This window comes from Pteronotus mesoamericanus, unplaced genomic scaffold (assembly GCF_021234165.1).
Source record: "Pteronotus mesoamericanus isolate MK-2021 breed Mesoamerican mustached bat unplaced genomic scaffold, CSHL_Meso_final scaffold_651, whole genome shotgun sequence".
Classification (NCBI taxonomy): domain Eukaryota; kingdom Metazoa; phylum Chordata; class Mammalia; order Chiroptera; family Mormoopidae; genus Pteronotus; species Pteronotus mesoamericanus.
Window position 1 is genome coordinate 44,170,951 of NW_026555325.1, and position 22,074 is coordinate 44,193,024.

At 36.3% G+C, this 22,074-nt stretch overlaps 1 protein-coding gene across 1 annotated transcript; it reads left to right on the top strand.

The window, feature by feature from the left end:
* Positions 1 to 1,525: 1,525 nt before the first annotated feature.
* Positions 1,526 to 21,764, top strand: ZC3H15 (zinc finger CCCH-type containing 15). The gene is made up of 10 exons (XM_054562361.1): positions 1,526 to 1,731; positions 9,394 to 9,495; positions 13,756 to 13,867; positions 14,534 to 14,686; positions 15,113 to 15,204; positions 16,370 to 16,552; positions 17,884 to 18,030; positions 18,196 to 18,297; positions 19,033 to 19,156; positions 20,933 to 21,764. Exons 1-10 carry the CDS (start codon positions 1,657 to 1,659, stop codon positions 21,121 to 21,123), a joined length of 1,281 nt encoding a protein of 426 aa, XP_054418336.1. The 5' UTR covers positions 1,526 to 1,656; the 3' UTR covers positions 21,124 to 21,764.
* The last annotated feature ends 310 nt before the right edge of the window (positions 21,765 to 22,074 follow it).

A 22,074-nucleotide genomic window follows, 5' to 3' on the forward strand; every position in this document is an offset into this window, starting at 1 on the left:
TAGGAAAACAAAAGGAACAAGACATAATAGTAAACAATGTAATTAAAGTCTAGTGCAGGTGCAGCAGATGGCCTACCAACTCTAGACTAGTAATACGTGTATTCTAATGCCCTGAAGAACTCCTGAACTCTTCCTGAGTCTTGTCTCATTCTTTTGAGATTAAAAGCCTTAGGCTTAGGTGGAGATGGCAAGAAGAATCTGCCTGCCAAGCCCAAAATTGTATATCTAGGAACTGGTTCTGTGGGATAAGCGAAAGAAAGAAACTTTTTATTTTTTTAGCTTCTAAAATGGGTATTTTAACATAATCTCTCCTACACACACTCTAAGGGCCTCTGTTTTTGTTTTTTTTTTTAATTTTTGTTTTATTTTGGATCTTGGATCTTTAACCCCTTTATTTTATCCCAGCTTTATTGAGATATAATTAACATATAATGTGTTAAATATGTACAATGTGATAATGTGATAGGTATATGTTGCAAAATTACGACAATAAACATTCCCCATCTCATATAGTTACCGTGTGTGTGAGAGAGAGGGGGAGAGACGGAGAAGGGAGACATTTTTTAAAGACAGTATTTTGGTTTGTGGCATAAGGGGAACCATTCATTCAACAAACACCCTTTCAAACGATCTGCTTTTGTTATGTTAGTGATAGACATTTAGATGTTGAAGTTACACTGCTAAAGTTGGAATCCCTGATTCAACCTTTAACTTAATCTTGAGCATGTTTCTTCCTTTATGCTCTTCATCTGTAAAATGTGAACAGCAAAAACACCTACTTTGATGCCGCTGTGACAACTAAATGAAATAATGTATAATGTATAATGTGCCAAGTAGTTTCTGGACTTATGAGCACTTAATGAAAGCTGTTGAGATTTGCTCTGCACCCTCAAATTAGATTTGATTAATTTCACGTTATAAAGGGAATTTTAGAAAGCCTTTGGGCACTTCCTTGAAATCCTTCAATAGTTTGATATAGTATGCCAACAGTCAAGTGCTCCTCCGGGCGCCCATCCCTGGCACTCTTCAAATAAAAGGAAAGTTTTTTCATTTCTTCAAAAATGTCAGAAGGAATTTGAAGCACGATACACTTGCCTGCAGGCCGGCCCTGCCCCACCAACGCACAAGATGGTAAGTGGGTACCCCGGACGCCCAAGCAGCCCGAGTTGCTGAGCGTACTTGGTGGTCACTCAGGGTGGGGATGGTACAGGCGACCATTAACCCAGCTTCCATCCGAGGCGCAGGGACAGACAAAAGAGTGACACATCCTCGGCGAAGAAAATGTGGGTGGAGGACACAAGTCGCTCACCCCGATTCACCCTTAGGCTTGAGGCAACCAAGGCAGGTCCAGGTGGAGGGCTACCTCACACGTTACGCGTAGTAATTTTCCCACGTCCTATCCCTGCCCCCTTCCGGTCAGACGCTGCAGGGGCGCACGCACACCTCCGCCTGGCTCGCCGGGCCTCACTACCCACAATGCTCTACCGCACCGACCTGTCGCAAAAGCCGCGTTTCGGCCACAAGTGAGCGCCTAGTTTTCCGTGCGTTGCGGCAGCGACGGCGGCCCGCGTCTTCCTTCTTCTACGGCCGCGGGTCCACATACCCTGACGGTGTCCAGGTGCGCTTAAAGTCTGCCCGGTGCCACCTGTCTCCGCAATGCCCCCCAAGAAACAGGCTCAGGCCGGGGGCAGCAAAAAGGCGGAGCAGAAAAAAAAGGAGAAGATTATCGAAGTGAGTACCCGTCCCCTCCCCCACTCACGCCGCGAGCCCTGAGGAAAGCAGCCTCCGGGTTCCCCGCTCCTCGGCTCCTGCTCGCGTTTTCCGAGGCCACGTGTCCCTTCCTTCGGCTCTGTGTGGCCCACTGCCCCTACTTCAGCTCCCTGATAACGCTTACTGCGTCTCATCGCTATAGTGACGCTGCCGGCGTCCCCGTACCCAGACTGGTTCTCCCACACGCCTCCCTTCGCTGACCCCGGTGCGAAACGACGCTTCCCGTTCCCTTACCCCATACCTGCCACCGGGTTTTGTCCTTCAGCAGTTCTCAAAATTGAAGATGTTTCAGGGCTTGGGTTTAAAAAAAATAACGCCAGCCAGGTTCGGGCCCGACTCTTTTAGGAAGGCCGAGTCTTGATAAACCTTTGCATTCTTGATTTTCTTCACCTAACACCTAGAAGTAGTAGTACTTCTTTCGAGCCAACAATTACTACCTTGTGACATTTTCTATTTGTCTCTAAACTATTCCACGTTACTAGAGTGGAGGCTTCTTCCAGGTCGCAGCCCACTCTGTTGTACATGGCACTTGTTACATGTATTTTGAATTAAATCCAGTAACGCTGTAGAAGACATAGGGTTTCAGTGTCAGTAGCTGTGTTAAGTGTCGTACCCGAACTTGTTTTGTTGGTTTAGTGCCTTGCGTCTGTAGCCCTTCAATGGTCGATGAATGCAGTTTACATTCTTAAAGGTTTTATATTTGTCTCCCAACGAATGTGACAATGAGATTTCTTAAGAGAGTGAACCATACCTAAGATTCCATAAATATATCACATAGCCCCCAAGGAGATATTTCTTTGCTTGATTCCTGCTATTAATAATTCTCATAATTAAGTAGTTCTTCGTGTGGTTTGGGTGTAACTGGAAAAACTGTCCAGTTTTTTGCAAAAGTATATCTAAATAATGGACAGCCTTTTATAGAATAGTTAACTTTTTATTAGAATACGACCAAAATGCATTTTGGGTGTCTTGAAATGAGATGTATACAAATGACTGTTGTTTTTAATAAATTCTGCCTGTTTGATTTAATTAACATGCTTATGAAGAGTTCTAGTAATCCTGGCCAAGTTCTAAATCTGAAGCAGCACTTGTATTCTCATTGCCTATTTGTATTCATTGGAACTTTAATGAAGTAGCATAGCCAGACTCCTGACACTTCATGTAGGTTTCTGGGGATGGCGATCTGACGGCATTCAGTGCTAAGTGGGAGGAATTTTAGGGACGACAGTCTATCGTTTTCCTTTACTGAGTTTGAATTAACGTGGTTGACCATGATGCAAAGTCAAACTCCCATATATGTGTGAAATTAAATGTTAAATGACCATTTAAAGTATACTTCACTCATTATTGAGCTTTAACTACAGTTAGTTCCCCCTTATCAGTAAAGGATACTTCCAAGACTCCAGTGGATGCTTGATACTGAACCTCTCTTTATACTTTATAAAGTATACATTATATACTATTTTTTCCTATATGTACATTATTATGGTAAAGATTAATTTATAAATTAGGCACAGTAAGGTTAACAACAATAATAAAATATAACAACATACGGTAATAAAAGTTATGTGAATGTGGCCTCTCTGATAGCCTAGCCTAGCTGACTACTAAGTGACTGGCAGGTAATGTATACAGTGTGGGTGCAGCAGTTTTTTGGACAGCAGTTTTTTCATACATGTATAATGAAGGCTTCTTTTTTAATGATAGTTTTGGAGACTCAAGCTCTGTATGGACTTTTGCTACCATTGGAGAGGTCAAATAGTATTGTGAATTGTAATGTAAGTTATATCATTTGTTGTGAAACTAGCTTTATGGAGAATATTCTGTTATCCAGCCTGGTAAGAAAACAGTGTATTCCACTTTATTGAATAAAATAGGTAACTTAGAAAAAGAAGAAAAATTCCCTAAAGCCCCAGCATGTCTCAATGGATATTGCAAGGAGTGTAAAAGTTAAATCTGTGCTTTATGACAAACTTCTTAATGTTTTTCAACCGGGTTTCTACTAGTTATTGATCTCTATCATAATTTTCTTTGAAAAATATTTCTTTATAGTCTGTTTTGACTTGTAAAAACTAATACTTATTTCAGAGTATGGTTAATTTGGAGATATTTTATAGTAATATACCCTGAAATTCTAAGTTGTTCAAAATAAGTGGTTTCCCTATCTACCTGTCCCCTTTTCTGTACCTCTGTTGCCACCACTGTAGGCACTTACTGTAGAAAAACAACAGCCTGTAGGTTTTAATAATTCTAAGGGTAGAAGTAAAATGAGGCCTGAGAAGCAGCATAATTTAATGTAAGAAGCTCTAGCTTTGGGGTCATATAAACTGGGGTTTGAGTTCCATGTTTCAAATAAAAACGTCAAACACTGTAGTTTTAGGCATGTTACATGACCTACCTGAACCACAGTTTCTAATCAGCAAAAAGGAGTTAATTCATGTGTTACAGAGCTGTGGGTTAGATGGGATGACATGTAAGGTATCTAACATATTCAATAAACAGCAGCTGCTCTTTATTAATATCATAAGAAAGAACTAGCAAGGGAAAATAATCAGACTGACCTGTACTGGCTGTGTACAGTGCTTAGTTTTTGTCACCTGAAATACTTTCTTTATATTGTCTACATTTCTTTTCCTCTTTAAACTGCCTAAAATTTCATGAACTTATTTGCATTAATGCGTTTTCTTTCTGAAAAGAGTATATCAAAAAGGGTATAGTTCTGTTAGACATTGGCATAGTTATCCCAAATGGCATATACCTTTTGCTTTACTTAGAGCTAAAATTTAACAAACTGAAGTCAGCTTTGAGGAATAGAAAGTTGATTACGGAAAGGGGGGATTAACCTTTGGGTTTAGGGCAAGCAAATAGAAGAAAATGCAGTTAAGGACACAACAGCAAGGAAGTAGTATTAATACATAGAGACCTATAGAGATGGGATCTAGGTGTGTAAAGGATGGAGCAAGAGAAATAATTGGCGGTGATGGAAAACTTCAGCCAAAGTCAGCTGTTGATTACTTCACCAGCTGCAGAATGCCCATTGCCTTGGTAGACTACAGAAATACATTAGATAGGTGCGGGGTGGGGGGTGGTTATTGAGGTAAAACCATGCTGGCCTCTGCCTTGCCCTAGTGTTCCAGGAGGTTGACCCCTGCTATCTTTGAACACTATTCTGTATTGAGTTGCTCTCCTGCCTCTTCCTCTTTTCAAACGTCTTAATTTTGTGGAGGTTGGCCTGTAAAAGAAGCAGGATTACAGGGCAGGGGTGGGGGGTGCTGTTTTAAGTGAAATCTGGAATTTACTGAGTGTTAAGGCTCTTGGAGCCTCAGGGAGCCATCCTTTTCTTAGCATTAGTACCTGTTTACTAAAGTCCTTTATATTGAAATTCTGAAACACAGTTTCTTATAACCTAAACTTTGGGATCTTATTATTTCCCTGGTTTTAACCATGATTTGGGGTTGATTGTAACCTCTGCCTACCTCATATTTCCCCTCCCCCAAATCAGGGTAATTTTAGGTTAAGAGTCTGTCCTAAACTAAAGAAAAAGGGAGAAAGACCTTTTGAAGTATTCCAAATTGCAAAACATCCTATTTTCAAGAAATGTTGGTATCCCTGATCCACAGTGTGGTAGTCAGAAAACTTTTTGTCTACCCGCTGCCCCAGTAACCTAACTAGGTTTTTCTGGGAAGTAGTTTTTCATGGTGAAAAGAATAAGGACTTTGCCTGGAATCAAATATACCTTGGTTCTGATATTATCTCTGTCACTCAGTAGTTAACACTTAACAGGCCAGACACAGTTCTCAGTGTTTTGGGGGAAAGAGAAACAAGCCATCTGCAAGAGATACCTTTTACACAGCTCCTTTAATTTTCTCATTGGGTAAGTATTATTACCATTTTTAAATTTAGGAAACAGGCACAGAGGTAAATAACTTGCCCAAGGTTACTAAGATAACAAATGATAGAGTAAAGATGTCTCTTTACTCTATGGAGATAGAGTATGTCTCCAAAGCCCTTGCTCTTAACCTCTGTGCTATATTGCCTTATTGTAGTAAGTCTTTTAACTCTCACAACAATCCTAAGAGGTTAGTGTGGGGCCCACTTTACAAATAAGAAAACTGTGAAAGTAAGTAATTTGCTCAGTCCTGTTTAGAATTAGAACATGGGCCGTCTGACTCCAGAACTTAATATTCTTTAAGCTACATACTATATAGCCTGCTCCCCTTATTAATGATGTTACAGAAGAATTGTTGAACATTTCTGAATTTCAGTATCTACGTTTACAGAGTGATAATAGTCTATCAGATTATTAAGCAGATTCAATAAAATATACAGAGTCTGGCAAAATTATGCCCCTTTTTTATTATAAAATCTTTTATTACAAAGTCATAAGCATTTAATTCTGTAAATAATATCACACTCAAGCACACCATATGACAGTTTAGGTAAAATATTCAAATTAAAACTATAAAGTATTATACTCATATTATTACCCTACCAACCACATTCAAGCAAGCCTTACTTCTGCCAGACACTGTATATTCAGGAGTTTATTTTAGTGACTGCTATATAAATAAGTGTCCCCTAGCTCTGTAGAAAAAATAATCTCTGAGCTCTAAACTAGAGACTTACTTTTCTCTTTAGACTGGTTTAATTATGTGGTAAAGAGTGTAATTAAAACTTAATTCTTCTGGGATCTGGAGTTCTCACCCTCTACTGTTTCCATGAGTGCTTTTTCTTTTAATTTATTTTTTAATTCATTGATTTGAGTGTGGGGGGAAGGTGGTTAGAGAGAGAAACAGTGGTTTGTTGTAACCTTGGCGTCTGGTGATAATGCTGTAACCAACTGAGCTACCCAGCCAGGACATGAATGCTTTATTTTCTAGTTGGTCAGATCCCTTTGAAGGACTATTTTTATTCCTAAGTCTTCTTCACATATTTGTATCTACTTTGTTATTTGGTCTTTACCTATAATTTACTTCTTCTCTGTAGCTACATTAGGAGCATGAGATGAACCCCAGTTGCACTTTTCTTTAGCGAGGTACATGTAGGTGCCATTGTACTTTGATCCTGCTAATATTTTTATATAGAATTCTCCCCTCCTTGCCCACTTCCTTCCCCAGTGAGAGCTCACTTTTTGTAAAAGGAAAGTATGGCACCTGACACCTAGTTGCTGCATAGGATCAGCTCTCTACAAATGTCACAGTACCCTAGATTATTTTTTCTTCTAATTAGATTGAGTGTTGAACTTCCTTTATAAAAACAAGGGGAAGCCAGCCATAAAAAAAAACTCAGTGTAGAGAATTTCAACATATATGTGCCTGCCCTTTTTCTTTTGTGCATAGGTTATAGAAAATTCATGTAGAATTTTGTAATATGATGGGATATTAAAACATGGGATGATAGGCTTTTGAGTAGGGATAAGTAAAATTTTATATGGATGGATATAGATAAAATGAATAAAGAGGTAGTTCTCAATGAGAAATACTTTTTTATAACTAAAATCCTCTTAAACTCTAGAATTTTAATAACATTGAAAGATCTGTTTTATTGGTTTTGAGATACTGTAAAATTATGCTGTGTTGGATGTTTTTAAATACTAATCCTATCAATTCTCTTTTCCATTGGCAGCTTGTTCAGGTATTCTGTACCTATAACACTTCCTCCCGTTACTCTGTCCCTCCTACCAGAACTGATATCAAAATAAAGATTATAAAATAGGAATAGATAATTTCAGACTAAATACCTATCAGTTATTTTCAGTTACTTTTGAAAGTAAAGATCTGTTTGTATTTTTCTTTTCTGAAACTGACCCATAAACAAGAGAATTAGAAAAAAATATAAACTCCATCCTGAAATTAGGAGGCATCTTTAATTTTGAACCTCAAATTATGAAGATTGCTAGTGGGTGAATGAGTTGGTATCTGGCTTTAGAAGAGCAGAGTGGTCAAATCTAATTGCCCACCTGGGACTGTGCCATTAATGGAGAAGCAATTGGATTTGCTCTACAAAATTATGGAAAAGTTCAGTAATGGGAGGAGAAGGCAAGAGACTGAAAACTAGGAGTTAAAAACGTAGGAGTAGCTGGTAGTTCATCAGCCAGATGATCACCCCTGCAAGAAATGAGTGGGAGGGGAATAAATCAAGATGCTTCTCTGCTACTGGAACTCAAGGCACAAAAGAGGAAGGGAGAGGTGGTTAAAATGAACCTAAAAATGTCTACTAAAGAGTCTGTGCAGTAACAGACACCCTCTCCCACCTGTTCTCTTTAGTCCCTTTAACCAGGTTTATCGATCTCCTCAGCTAGAGGATCCTTCTTCAGAGAAACAGAAAAGACAGGAAAAAAAAGACTTCAGATAACAGTATTTGGTGGATTCCTTACACCCTTGCCACCCATTCACTTAGGGTGAAGCCTAGTAGTCAAGTATTCTGCATTAGTTTCCCAGGGCTGCTGTAACAAATTAGCACAAACTGGGCGACTTAAAACAACAGAAATTTCCTTTCCTAACCGATATGGAGGCTAGATATCTGAAATCAAGGTGTAGACAGAACCATGCCCCTTTTGAAATCTCTAGGAAAATGTTTCCCTGCCTCTTCCTGGTTTCTGGATCTTTTTGGTTATCTGTGGCATTCGTTGGCTTATAGCTGCGTCATTCCAGTCTCTCTGCCTCTTCACATTGCTTTCTCTCTGTGTCTGTGTCCTTTCATCCGAATATAAAGATACCAGTCACTGGATTTAGGGCTAACCCTAATTCAGTGAGTGTGACCTTTTGTTAACTCAATATATCGGCAAAGACCTATTTCCAAATAAAGTCGCATTCTGAGATTCCAGGTAGACATGAATTAGTTTTTGTGCTACATACTTATTAAATATGAATAGATAACCAAAGGTCACAGTTAGTGCCTTCCATGTAATGAGCACTTCATAAGTGGTAACTGCTATTGTATTAATAGTTTTCCCAGATTACTATATTAATATTCCAGATTTAAGTAACATGTTGCTTTTTAGTTCGGTATACTTCAATTTTAATATTTCCATTTTAGCAAAAGTTAGGAGTGAATACTTCTCAGTAGTTTGAGTTCTGTAAATTAAATTGTTTTGAGAGGTTAACTCTACCCTCCCCAAAAAATCAGTCCAGAACTTAATGTATTGTCTTTTGCACGATTCTCAAAAATGTGTTCAATAGTACATGATCCTTCAGAATACTACAAGAAAATGCATTCTGAGGTAGAACAAGTTTTGACATTGCCTCCTGCTCTATCCCCTGTGGTAAAGGCTCTAAACTATCTTGTGCTTAAAATTAAAAGCCCTGTTAAACCAAGAATTTTCCTAAACTTATTTGACTATAGGATTTCTTATTCTAGTATCGCAACTCTGTATATCCTGTAGAACTGATATTCTACAACACACTGGGAAAAGCATCATAGAGTAACAGATCAAATGATGATAGTTATAAATATAGGTACTGGATTGTAAAGAATCCTGGAAGATGTTTGAGGTCATACGTTGCCTTGACTCGATGTTTTAGTGTTTTTGCCTCTAGCATATGAAAGAATGATTTTTAGATATGACTGAAAAAAAAGAGAAATTACTATAAATTGCTAAGATATTTTTATACTCTTATTTAGGACAAAACTTTTGGTCTGAAGAATAAGAAAGGAGCAAAGCAACAGAAGTTTATCAAAGCTGTCACTCATCAAGTTAAATTTGGTCAACAAAATCCACGTCAGGTAAGTAACTTAAGTTTCTGCATTTTCTTTATCTGGATACAGCAGCTATTACAGATAAAAGTATTTGGTATTATATTTTGTATTGAAATTCTACTCTACAAACTTCTCTGCATCTTCCCTGTGTTACTAAGGAATGCCTCTTAGATACTACTCCAGCAATTTTGATATAGCTCTTAATTTATCCTAATGACTGTATACTATTCTGAGATGTGGTAGGTGTACTATATTCATCCATTTCATTACTTATAAGTGATCACTTTGTTTCCAGCCTTCTGATTCTAAGAACAATTCTACAAGAAATATCCTTGTTATGTGTGTTCTTACATGCATTTGTGCTTTTTCTGCGGCATAAATTATTTGGTGGCACATTTTTAGATCAAGTGCAGTGGGTTTCTAATTTTAATAAATTTGCCTGATCACTTTCCATAAAGATTGTAATACTTCACATTGTCTTTTGCAGTGCATGAGTTATAAGTACTGCAGTTCTTCCTAATGTTTTCCAATCTGATAATATAAAGTAATAACTTATTTTTACTTTGTTTCCCTCACTGCTAGTGAGTTTGAATACCTTTTCACATGCTTGTTGGCTATGTGGGTTTGTGCTTCTCTGACTTGCCTATTTAATTCTTTGCTTTTTTTTCTTTGTCTTGTCGATTTATGAGACATCTTTTGTTTATTATAGACAGCTTATAAGGTTCCATTACATTTTACTGTACACAGTTTTTAGTTTTTGTATTGTCAGATTTATACACTTTTATATCGTTAAAAAGGTCTCCCTGCCCTTAGAATATGTCTTTTTTCCTACATTCTTTTTTAATTATTTTCAGTCTATAATTTGTCATAAAAATGTATGTCAGTAAATTTATTTTCTTTCATATGAATAGTCACTTACACCAGCATCATTTATCCTACTAATTCAAATACCACTATTGACATATTAAAGTCTCAATTACAGGATCTCAAATATAGGATCTTTTTCTGGATTCTTTTTTCCCATTCTATTTACCATCTACCCCTTAACCAGTATCACATTGATTTTGATTACAGTGGCCTAGTAACATGTTCTCTTAGCTATTAAGGCAAGTCCTTTACCCCAAATGTTGTTCTTTTCTATTTTTCTTGGGTTTTCTTATGCATTTATTCCATACGAATTTTGAAATTATTTTATTCATTGGCAACTCATTGAAAAAAATTTAGCCCCATTTTCACCAGGCTCTTTAGATCTTTCAGTTTCTTGAGTTTAACATTTTATAGACATAGAGTTTTATTTTAAAAAGAACTTCTGTCAACACAATGTCTTCCTTTCCTTAACTTTTAGAAACACATTTTTTTTTAAATCTGAGAATATCAAAATATATATTTGTGAGACTGTTAACCCCTATCAGAAACAAATTTCCTTTATCCATGTTGTCTACAAATCTGTACCACCAACACTTTTTTTCCCCTCTTACACATAGCTTGATTCTAAAGCCAAAACTATTGATCTACCATACCCGGTTCAGTAAAAATGTGTGCTCAGGCCTTGGAGTGAGATCATCTTGCATGTAAATCTCCCTGTCTTATTTGTTACATGATCTTAAACTATTTAGTGACACTGCTCTTTGTCTATGTAGTGAAAGGGCACTTACCCTTGCAAGGTTCCTATGGTTGTTAAATGAGAACATCATGTAAATCTTCCTTCATAATATAGGTATATAAGAAGAATTCACTTTCTTCCCTTATTCAGTCCTGTCCCTTCTCCCCTCTCTCTTCTTTCTTCTACTGGAAAGTATGTTGACTGGTAATTTCAGATGTTTTCTTGGTTCAGATGTAGAACCAAGAAAGCCATAACATTTGTGGTGATAGTTAGGTTTGCTAGTACATTCAGTATTATATTTTTTATAATTTCTTGGGCTTTTACCTGCACACATGGGGTACCCAACTACCTACCATATTTAACATTGGGAATGAGTAGCAGTCCTGCTGTTAAAGCTGGGCAAGAGGTGCCCCACCATAGGCCCTGTACTGCAGAGGTTGACCCTACTCTGTTACCTTCAGTCATAGCTCTCCTCACAGGTAAGGAGGCAGTGAGGTAGGGATATGTAGCCATCTAACTGCACCACCCCCTCCACAGCAGCCCAGGGCCTGCAAAGCGTCATGATACCTTATGTCCACCTTAGAGTATAACTATGTTGCCAGTATGGTGGAAGTAATCAAAGGGAGGATGTGTGCTAGGAGTGTGGACAGAACCTGCATCCACAGTGTCCTCCCCTGTACCTTCCACCTTCCTGCGCACGTGCTGGGATGAAACACAGGGTGGGAAGAGGCGAAGCGAGGGGTGGACTCTTGCTTTACTGCCTGCCCCTACTAGGAAATCTATGGAACCTGAGCGTTTTACATTTCAATCTATTCTTCCAGGTCATAAGGTACATTTGTCGGTATTTAACATTAGTTTAATTTCTAATTTATAAATAGTTATGAAAATGGTCTGTAGATCTTCATTGTATTTTCCTCTGGGCCCCACAAATATTTGAAATGTGCCTAATGAGCAAAGTTTATTTTATTAAAAATAAAGTGACTTAAATTTTTCCCCGTTTTTCTGTTTAAACACATCCATTATATGGTCAGAGTCGGGATTTGGAAAGTCTTTAATCTTACAGCATTTGACCATTACCTTCCTAAAATTCTTTCTTCCTTGATTACATTTTTGTCCTGGATTTTAACCTATTTCTTTGATGGTTCTTGATCCTTTTAATGGGCTTTTTAGGTTCTTCAGGCTCATTTAATACTGCTATTCTTCAGGGACCCGTCTTCTGCTCTTGCCATTTTTTGAAGCTATTCTTGAGTGACCTCATGTACACACAAATGTTTAATCAGTTCTCTGTGAGCTGCTATTTCTAAAATCTTTATCTCAGAGTAGTCCCTCTCTGTAGATACCAAGATCCATGTCCAGCTGCCTTGTAAGCTCCACCTAGATGTTCTGTAAACATCACATACTCAGTATGTCTAAAACTGAGCTTATCTCCATCTTCTACCCTGAAACCTGTTCCTCCTGTATTCCCTATCTATTTTATTAACAGCACTAACTACACACATGGTAATCCCTAGTTCCTCCCTGTTCCTTATACTTCATGTTCAGTCAGTCCAAACAGTTCTACCTCCTTAAGAGCGCGCTCTCTCTCCTTTTCTCCATCCTTGCTACTAATGCCTATTTTAAGCTCTTGTCTTTTCTTGCCTACAGCAATTACATCAGCCTCCTAATTTTCCTTACGTTCATTCTTGGGCTCCTTCTGGTCTGCCCTCCACAGACTTACCATCTTAATCTTTATAACATACAATCTGATTGTGTCACAGGCTTACTTTTAAACCCTTGAGCCTTATTCTGTCACCTACTGATACAGTCCAAAATTCTCAGTGATGTTTCTTATACCTTGTTCCTACTCTTGCATTTGCTCGCTGTCCCTGCATTCCTTTTCTTGCCTATCAGGAGAATTTATCAATAAATTATTAACTCAGTCTAATTTTCTTAGGCATATAGGAATTTCTTGTTCCCAGAGCACCGTGTATTATGTTATAGTTGTTGACATGTCTGTCTTCTCACTAGATTCTGAGCTTCTTTAAATAAGCATCTTTGTCTTTTCATCTTTGTATTCCTTGTCATCTAACATAGGACCTGACATATAAATATATGGATGAACCCTCTAATCATATTAGGTATGTAAATTGTGTGCCTGGAACTATGTCATATGTAATGTTTGTTTTGTTTAATCTCCCACATTGACTTGGCCCAGTGTTTTTCCACAAGGGTAGTAGAGATATTTGGGGTGGTAACCTTTCTTTATTGTGTGATACTGCACATATCAGGAAGTTTGCACCTCTGATCTTCAAAAGGTGCCCATGTGTTTCTGGGAAGTGGGTTCTTGTTACAAGAAGAAAATCATAGGTGAGAACCACTTGCTAAAAATGCGGGGCATGTAGTGGATGCTTAATAAATGCTTATGGCTCTAAGTGCTTGAATATGCTTTTAACTTGGCATGGAACCATTTATAGATTTTTTTTAAAGGTAACTGCCACAAGATTTAGCAGTTCTGTTTAATAGTTTAACCACACCATTTACTACATACTGAATGGCCATTATAAAACTGATATTAAGAGGTAAGGACTATATGCATATAAATATGGCAATGTCTTTGTTATTTTAGTATTATAAACTATATTACTGTATAGTAAAAACAATTACACAAAATCAAATTTTTTATATTATACCTGGGAATGTTATAGGTAGCACAAAGTGAAGCTGAAAAGAAATTAAAGAAAGATGACAAGAAGAAAGAATTGCAAGAGCTAAATGAGCTATTCAAACCTGTAGTGGCTGCTCAAAAAATAAGTAAAGGTAAGCATTATAAATTTCAGAAGTGTTATTTTTTATCAAATGTGATCCATGTTTAAAACTTTTAATTTGTTTTGATGTGTTTCTTTGGATCATAAATAAGCTCTGTCTGCTCTAAAAATGATACTCCCTTTGTCAGCATTACCTGTATCAATGACTTTCTAAAGATTGCTCTACGTATGTGCACACATCTGTGTCATTGTACAACTATAACTCCAGCCTTTAGCCCCACTGCTTGAGGCAAAATTAAGGATTTAGACAGTCCTACAAGTTGATTTATAATATCCAAATTTTGGTCCAAGGCAAAATTAGGGTTGTATAAACTAAAAGACCCAAACTCTTGGCAGTATTTCTCCATGTATACTTCTATCTCTCTTTTGCCTCCTGCCTCATTCATTACAACTAAACAAGTGACTGTGGAATAACTTCCATGCTTGTTTGGTTTTCCATCCCCTGTCCCGTTTTCTGGTAAGAATAAAAGAAACAAGAATGTGTGTAAAATACTATAGAAGAATGGGGAATGTTGTACTAACACACATAAGTGGTATTTTCCTCTCTCATCAGTGATAGAAAATAACAAGTTAACCAAAAGTAATTATATCTCAGGTAGAAGCTGTACTTTATGATCTGGCAGATTGAAATACAAATACTATATGCCATTTGACGTAGGTGCAGACCCCAAATCTGTGGTGTGTGCATTCTTCAAGCAAGGACAGTGTACTAAAGGAGATAAGTGTAAGTTCTCTCATGACCTCACTCTGGAGAGGAAGTGTGAAAAGCGAAGTGTTTACATTGATGCCAGAGATGAAGAACTTGAAAAAGGTATTTAAAAAAAGAAGAAATTTCTTAAATGCCTCTGTCTCTGACTTTTGGTGTTTTGTTACTGAGATATTTAGTAACTTGAAGAATATTTTAGTCTTAGTAGACTCTTTATAAAGAATAATTGTTTTCCATAAAATACGAATTTATTACATTATGCCCTTTGATTAAATGAAGATGTTTAAAAACCATTGACTTACTTTGGATTTGTTTCTCACCCTTTCTTACAGAACCTCCTTGTCATTTTCCTAGACTATTAAGGATTTTTGTGAATAATCTCACAATACTGTTTATTCCTACCTTTGATGTTTTAAAGAAAATATGTTAAGTCACAAGCCTTACAGCTTTCCTGTCTAAGGAGATGTGTAGTGTGTTTTGGGAACAACGGATAAAAATAAGTATTTAGTCTCCATTTCTCTTTTTATTTAGATACTATGGATAATTGGGATGAGAAAAAACTGGAAGAAGTAGTGAACAAGAAGCACGGTGAGGCGGAAAAGAAAAAACCAAAAACTCAAATAGTATGTCCTTTTCTTGAATTGAGTGGTATTTATCACTAGGGACAATAATAATGTGGCGAAGTATTTGCTGCTATTTTGTATTGGATTATTCTTTAAGTTATTGCATCTTCTCATAAAGATGAGGTGTATTGAGCTTTGTTTTTGGAATTTACAAGTGTCACTTACGCAGAATTAAATTCTTGTTCAGAAGTAGCCATTGAAAGCCGTATGACTAAAGCCCTTCAATTGTCATTTTCTGAGGTGATCTTTCTCATATATGGGTAAACACAATCACATTCAGATAAGAATTCTTTTCTTATTTTTTGTGCAGAATGAATGGAAGAAGAACTGTTAAACTAACCCACTTAATTGATATTTTATTCTGTTTTAATAGTAAGGAGACTTTTTAAATTACATGGATGAAAATTGTTAAATATGAATTGCAGAATGAGTTTTTGGTGGGTAATGGCTCTAGTATTCCAGGAAATGTGCTTTTTAAAAAGTGGTGTCTAATTTTTCAGACCCTGCATTCTTGTTCACATTTATCTGTAGTGCACAGCGTAAAGCCTATCTGGTGCTAGAAAAATTCTAAATACTAGTTTTACTTACATCCTTTGTATTTCTCCAGGGAAGAAATGCTGTTTATTAGATTTTCCTTATTTGCAAAGTTTACCTCAGGCTTCAATACAACTGCATCTTGCACCTTTTATACTTTGAAGGGCCACTCTGCCTTGTGTTCCTTTTATACCTTTCCCCTTCTTAGATGTAAGAAATTCCCCATAATTTCAGATAGTTCAAATAGTGCTTATATTATTACTGAATGTAATTAAGGTTAAACTGAAAGAAAATCATTGGTTTTATTTTTTATAACCATTTATATTATGTAAATTTAAAGATCAGACCTTTCAGATTACATTTAGAAAAGCTAAACAGAGGCAAGTCCTTTTGTAAAATTCAGAATTTAGAACAATGTCAAAGACAAATTTTATAAATCCTACCTGAAGAGAAGTTTCTGTTCAGTACTTTTAAGATAATTTATATCTACATTTCTGAACAGAGGGTGCTCTATACAGAATAGTTTAGCCTAAGGGTAAGAATAAGAATGTATTTGTTCCATACACTTAAGCATTTACCTTGGAAGTGGTCTGCACTGAACCACTACTTGTGAATCACATTGTCTCTATAGGTGTGCAAGCATTTCCTTGAAGCTATTGAAAACAACAAATACGGCTGGTTTTGGGTATGCCCCGGAGGAGGTGATATATGCATGTATCGTCATGCACTTCCTCCTGGATTTGTGTTGAAAAAAGATAAAAAGAAAGAAGAGAAAGAAGATGAAATTTCATTAGAAGATCTAATTGAAAGAGAGGTAACTACTATCTTTTTCCTACCATAAAAAGAAAAAGCAGTGTTTATTATGAAATTTTAATATTTACCACTTGGGGGCAATAGCATGTTATAAAACAGAAAATAAAATATGTATATGATCTTTTCCTAAAGTTGCCTTTTTCTTTAATTACTTTTATGTGTCTAAAGTATAAACTACCCATAGTCATTAGCCAATTAAGACATTAATTTTAGGATCATGAAACAGTTTTTAAGTACTAGCTATTGGCTTATCAAATAAATTGTTTCCATAGATATATTAATTTATCAATTCATTAAAATGCTTAGTATTCAGATTGAACTTGAAGTTTTAGGTATTTTCCCCAATGTCTTATATTTTTCACCATTTTACTAATCATTAACATTGTATGAATGGAGACAACTCCACTACAGTTTTTAGTTATTTTATTATCATCCCTGGACTCAAAAGAAGAATAAAACTGAGAACAATTTTCAACCACTGATCTTTGGCTCAGCACAAGAGTTTTATTCTGTGAGTTAGTAGATGGGGTTTTGTGTGTGGCATAATAATACTGAGATTATTGGAAATAATAGATTAGGGTTGCACATTTTAAACTATATCCATTTTGCCATAATGTGGGAAATTTTAAATACATTGTATAAATATCTAATGTTGGGATTTTATACATTTGTTCATAAATGGACATTTTGTTTGATGTCTCACACTGGAAATAATATACTCTAATTGAAAAATGTAGTCTTTGAAGTCAAGTATATAATATATTCACATTGTTTTATTCTGGTTATACTACATATTAGTTGTTAACCTTTGGTAGATTTTCCATTACCGTCTGTTTGCTTATTTGTGGAGATCAGTGTGTTAGCCCATATATATATAAAGAATTAATAATGAATACCTGGCAGATGTTTAGCAAATGTTGTTTTTCTCTATATTACCTAATTTTTGGCTGAGAAGCAGGTGTTTTTTGGATTTTTTGCTTACTTTTTTTCTCATCTACTGAGGAGCACAGATGAAACTTGGATATCGTCATGGTGCTTTTCATATCAATTATTTTTAGCAGTTGACTTATATTAAAACAATTTATCATGGCAGGTTTTGCTCACCTTTAATTTTGAAAAGAAAACTAGTTCAGAATAATATTTTATTTAGAAATGTTGTTAATATCTGGACACTTGTTTTGCTCATTGCCATGTAAAATAAAAATAAATCAGTTTATTTTAATTTTATGTCTTCATAGCAGCCACAGGCAAGGGCTTAATGGCAGTAAGAGAAAGTGACTAAATACAATTATAGGTGACTTGGAGAAAAAATTTGACTCTTTGTCTTTGCAGCGTTCTGCCCTAGGTCCAAATGTTACCAAAATTACTCTAGAATCTTTTCTTGCATGGAAGAAACGGAAAAGACAAGAAAAGATTGATAAATTTGAGCAAGATATGGAAAGAAGGAAAGCAGACTTCAAAGCAGGGAAAGCATTAGTGGTATGTCCCAAACGCACCCAAATAGATTCTTTATTGTTTATTTCATTTTATAATTTCTGCATCGTGCAAGATTTTATCCTTCTTTAATCATGTGTAAATCTAAAGTCAGTGACCAAGAAATGTTTGAATTTTGTCCTGAGTTGATATATTTGTGTATCTGAATAGATCAGCGGTCGTGAGGTGTTTGAATTTCGTCCTGAGCTGGTTAATGATGATGATGAGGAAGCAGATGATACCCGCTACACCCAGGGAATAGGTGGTGATGAGGTAAGAGGAAGTTTTGGCACCTCATCTCATGTTGATTGAGAAAGACAATAGAGAGTAACAATAGGGCAGCATGGTTGAGAGTGCCAGCTCTGGGCTCATTTCAGATTCTGGCTCTAACCTGGGAAATTATCTGTACTTTAGGCCTCCACCCTCATCTGTAATGTAGACGTAGGATAATCGTTTAATCACAGGGTGCTTGTGAGAATTAAATGTATTAATAGATTTAAATTTTTATATAAAACTTAGGGCACTGCCTGGTATAATAGTTGTTTACATGTACTAGCTGTAAAAAGTATGCACTTTATTTTCCTTCTGAAAGAAAAAAATTAATATGTTATACTAAAAAAATCATGGAACAGAGATGCTAACTGAAAAAGTACAGAGTAGGAAGCAGGAGACAATAGTAGAATCATTTGGTTGCAGGCAAACTTAGTAACAGCAGAGAGCTGACTGCTTTTTGTAAGGTTATGAAATTCTGACTTTCATTTTTTAGTTGAAAGATAAGAATATCGTATCCTGTGTGTAAAAATGTGATGTCAGGGGGAGAACCTTCAACTATGATATTGCTGTCTTTTCAAGAAGTTTAGAAAAGAGTAAATTTTGGCAGTAGTCATTTATTTTCACTTGACACTAGTAATAATTTAATATCATTAAGGTAAATGTTAGAGATAAAAGGCATAATTTATGAAAACTGTTCTTATTAGTAACAACTTTCTTTTCTATGTATTTTTAAAGGTTGATGATTCGGTGAGCATAAATGACATAGATTTAAGCCTGTACATCCCAAGAGATGTAGATGAGACAGGTATTACTGTAGCCAGTCTTGAAAGATTCAGCACGTATACTTCAGAAAAAGATGGTGAGTATGCTGACTTTTGTGTAATTCTATGAACTAGGAGGCTGTCCAAAGAGGGTTAGACCAGCTTGGCAAACTTAGGTGGTGATAGATACCAGACTCGTGATATAAGGATGAGGTTTGATTGTATGTAAAAGTAGTGAATAGTAGAAGCTGTAGAAATTGTTGGCTGGGAGATTATTGAAGCCATTAAGTGTGTTTAGAAGGAGACAAAAATGAGTTTGGAAATGTAGCTAATGAGTTCGGTTTGGGACCTCATGAGGTTGAGATATTTGATTATCAAAAGTGGCATTGTCTGTGAGACTGTATCGACATTCACAGGAGGGAAAGGTTTGAAAGTCATTTAGCTGAGAGTGAAAGAATTCACTCAGGTAAAATAATAGGATGAGAACATTCTAGAGCACACTGCAAAACATCAGTGTTTTAGAGTAGTCGAAAGAGGAAAAGCTTGGGGGCACTGAGGACAGAGAAAAATTAAGAAAAGGGTTTCCAAAAAATCAAGCAGGGCAAGTTGGAAATAATTCTTTAGGTACAATTAGGGAAAGAGTTACAGGCATAGGGTTCCAGAGTTCATCAGGACTTCAGCGATAGGAGGAATAAGGGGAAAAATGACTACAGACCTCTCACTCTTAATAACTTTGGGGAGAGGCATGGTAAGGGAATGCTTTTTGGGATATGGGGAATTTAAGTCTGTAGGCCAGGGGAGGACGATCTGGGAAAGGAGAAAAAATTGAAAGGAAGCAAGTTAATAGAAGCAAGATCGAAGAAGTATAAATAGTGAGTTCGTTAGGAGTCAGAATGGAGGCAAGGCTGGCTAGGTATGTTTGGAAATAAGAATTGTTGGTATGATTTGTATCTAATTTGTGCCCTGAGTGAGGAGTTGAAAGAAAGAAAAGTTTGGCGTGGTTGCTATGAGAGAAAAAGGAAGAAAGGATCCTAATTAAGGCACAAGTTGAGAGAGAAAAGTCTAAACCTTATTTTTACAATAAAGGAATACAAGTTACAACTTGAAAAACTGGCCTACCCTCCTGAGAACTGAGAATTCTGTCAGACCGTTGTCTTAATGCCAATCTGCAGACTGGTTTGCTCCCTTTAGAAGTAAGGGTTTGGTGACAGTAGGCTCATTTGCCAGTGCTTTAGAGGTTATAATCCCCAAGGCTTTGTCATCAAGAGATTTTTGAAATCTCTAAAATATAAACTAGGCTATTGAAAATTGTCTTTGTGTAAAAGTTGGTATCATTGAACAAGGAAAGGCAGCATATCTGTTTTCTCATTTATAGCCTGTCAGGAAAAGTAGCTACATGGCCCTGTGTTCTTTTTTTCATAATTTGATATCACGAAATGTTTCTAGATCCACACTTATTTTACAGTATTACAACTAGTGTGGTTTAATTACTGTCTACAAAAGCTAAGTAACTGCTTATGTCATAAACATTTTTGATTTCATAACCATTTATTCAAACAAAATATTACATGGATGCTGACTGTTTAAAAACCTAATTGCTAAGTCATGTAGAGGACACAAAGCTGTATAAGGTAAATGTTTCCCTCAAAGATATGAACCATTGAGTAGTCAAGTGTTTAAAAGACGTTCTATACAGGTGTAGGTAATTGGTACAAATAAGCTGAGAAGTGAAAGCTTAGTTCTTGGAGTAATCTTAGGGAAGGCTTTTCTGGGAAGGGGGAAAGGGAAATGTAACATCAGTCTGTGACTGTCAGTTATTAATGGAATAGTATTTTCTGTTTTTAGGCCTTATTGATTTCAGTTTTTATTTTTAGAAAACAAATTGAGTGAAGCTTCTGGAGGTAGGGCTGAAAATGGTGAAAGAAGTGATTTAGAAGAGGACATCGAAGGAGAGAGACAGGAAAATGGAGTCATCGATGCTGTTCCTGTTGATGAAAATCTTTTTACTGGGGAAGATTTGGATGAACTAGAAGAAGAATTAAACACACTTGATTTAGAAGAATGACACCAAACAAGTCAATGAAAAAATTAAGCTAGCTCAGCATGAATTGAAATTGACATTAATTTTTTTTCCACCTAGAATTCTTCAACAGGATGTTTCTTTCCCATGCTGATTTTGGAGGGCTTACTCTCCTCCAAAAAAGGAATATTCTCCCTACGTGTTGTCTTCTGACTATGGCTACATCACATAGTAAGTTCAGAGTAGTTCATGATATATTGAAAATACGGTCATTGCAGAAAAGGATTGATTGTTGTAAAAATGATTGTTGTAACTGTCTACTCAAGTAGGAAGTGTTAACTGCTTTTCCGGCTTTTGATTTTCATTGGGCATGTGTTACTACAAGGACAACATAAATTTAAATTTAAAATACCCTTTATTTAATGCAGTTTTTAATGGATGATTTCATTTCTTTTGTATTTATATGTTTAAAAGACTGCCTAAAATATGAGAACTGTACTTCATAAAGGAAACTGCGTAGGCAGATTCAGTGTTCTATGTCTTTGGGCAATTAGCTAGCCATTTAAAAGGAAACTCCTTTAATCTGACAGGATCAACTGCAATGCCCTGTGATAGAGTGTTTTACAAACTTATCCCTCTTCTTTTTTGCCAATAAAGTTGTAAATAAAGACCATCATACATTAAAATCCAAATATGGGCCTTTTTTTTTTTTTTAAGGTTTTCATGAAAGTTTTCTTAGCATTTCTAGCTTGAGGATTTTAACTATTAGTTATAGTTAAATATCATAGAAGGTACAGGCATTTAAAGAGTTTTCTTAATACTGATTATAGAACTACACAGAGTAGTGACAGTACTGCTACAAGTTAGTTACACTGATAACTTAGCCTAGAAAAGACACTATAGGTCAGGGGTCCCCAACCTCCGGGCTGTGGACTAGTACCGGTCCACAGCCTGTTAGGAACTGGACCACATAGCAGGAAGTGAGCTTGAGTGTAA

What these genes read in the sequence shown, in the direction of transcription:
- ZC3H15 (XM_054562361.1), top strand. Translation starts at nt 1,657, where the DNA reads ATGCCCCCCAAGAAACAGGCTCAGGCCGGGGGCAGCAAAAAGGCGGAG. An exon ending in AAAAGGAGAAGATTATCGAA is followed by an intron (nt 1,732 to 9,393) that starts GTGAGTACCCGT and finishes ACTCTTATTTAG; the next exon opens with GACAAAACTTTTGGTCTGAA. An exon ending in GTATACTTCAGAAAAAGATG is followed by an intron (nt 19,157 to 20,932) that starts GTGAGTATGCTG and finishes TTTTATTTTTAG; the next exon opens with AAAACAAATTGAGTGAAGCT.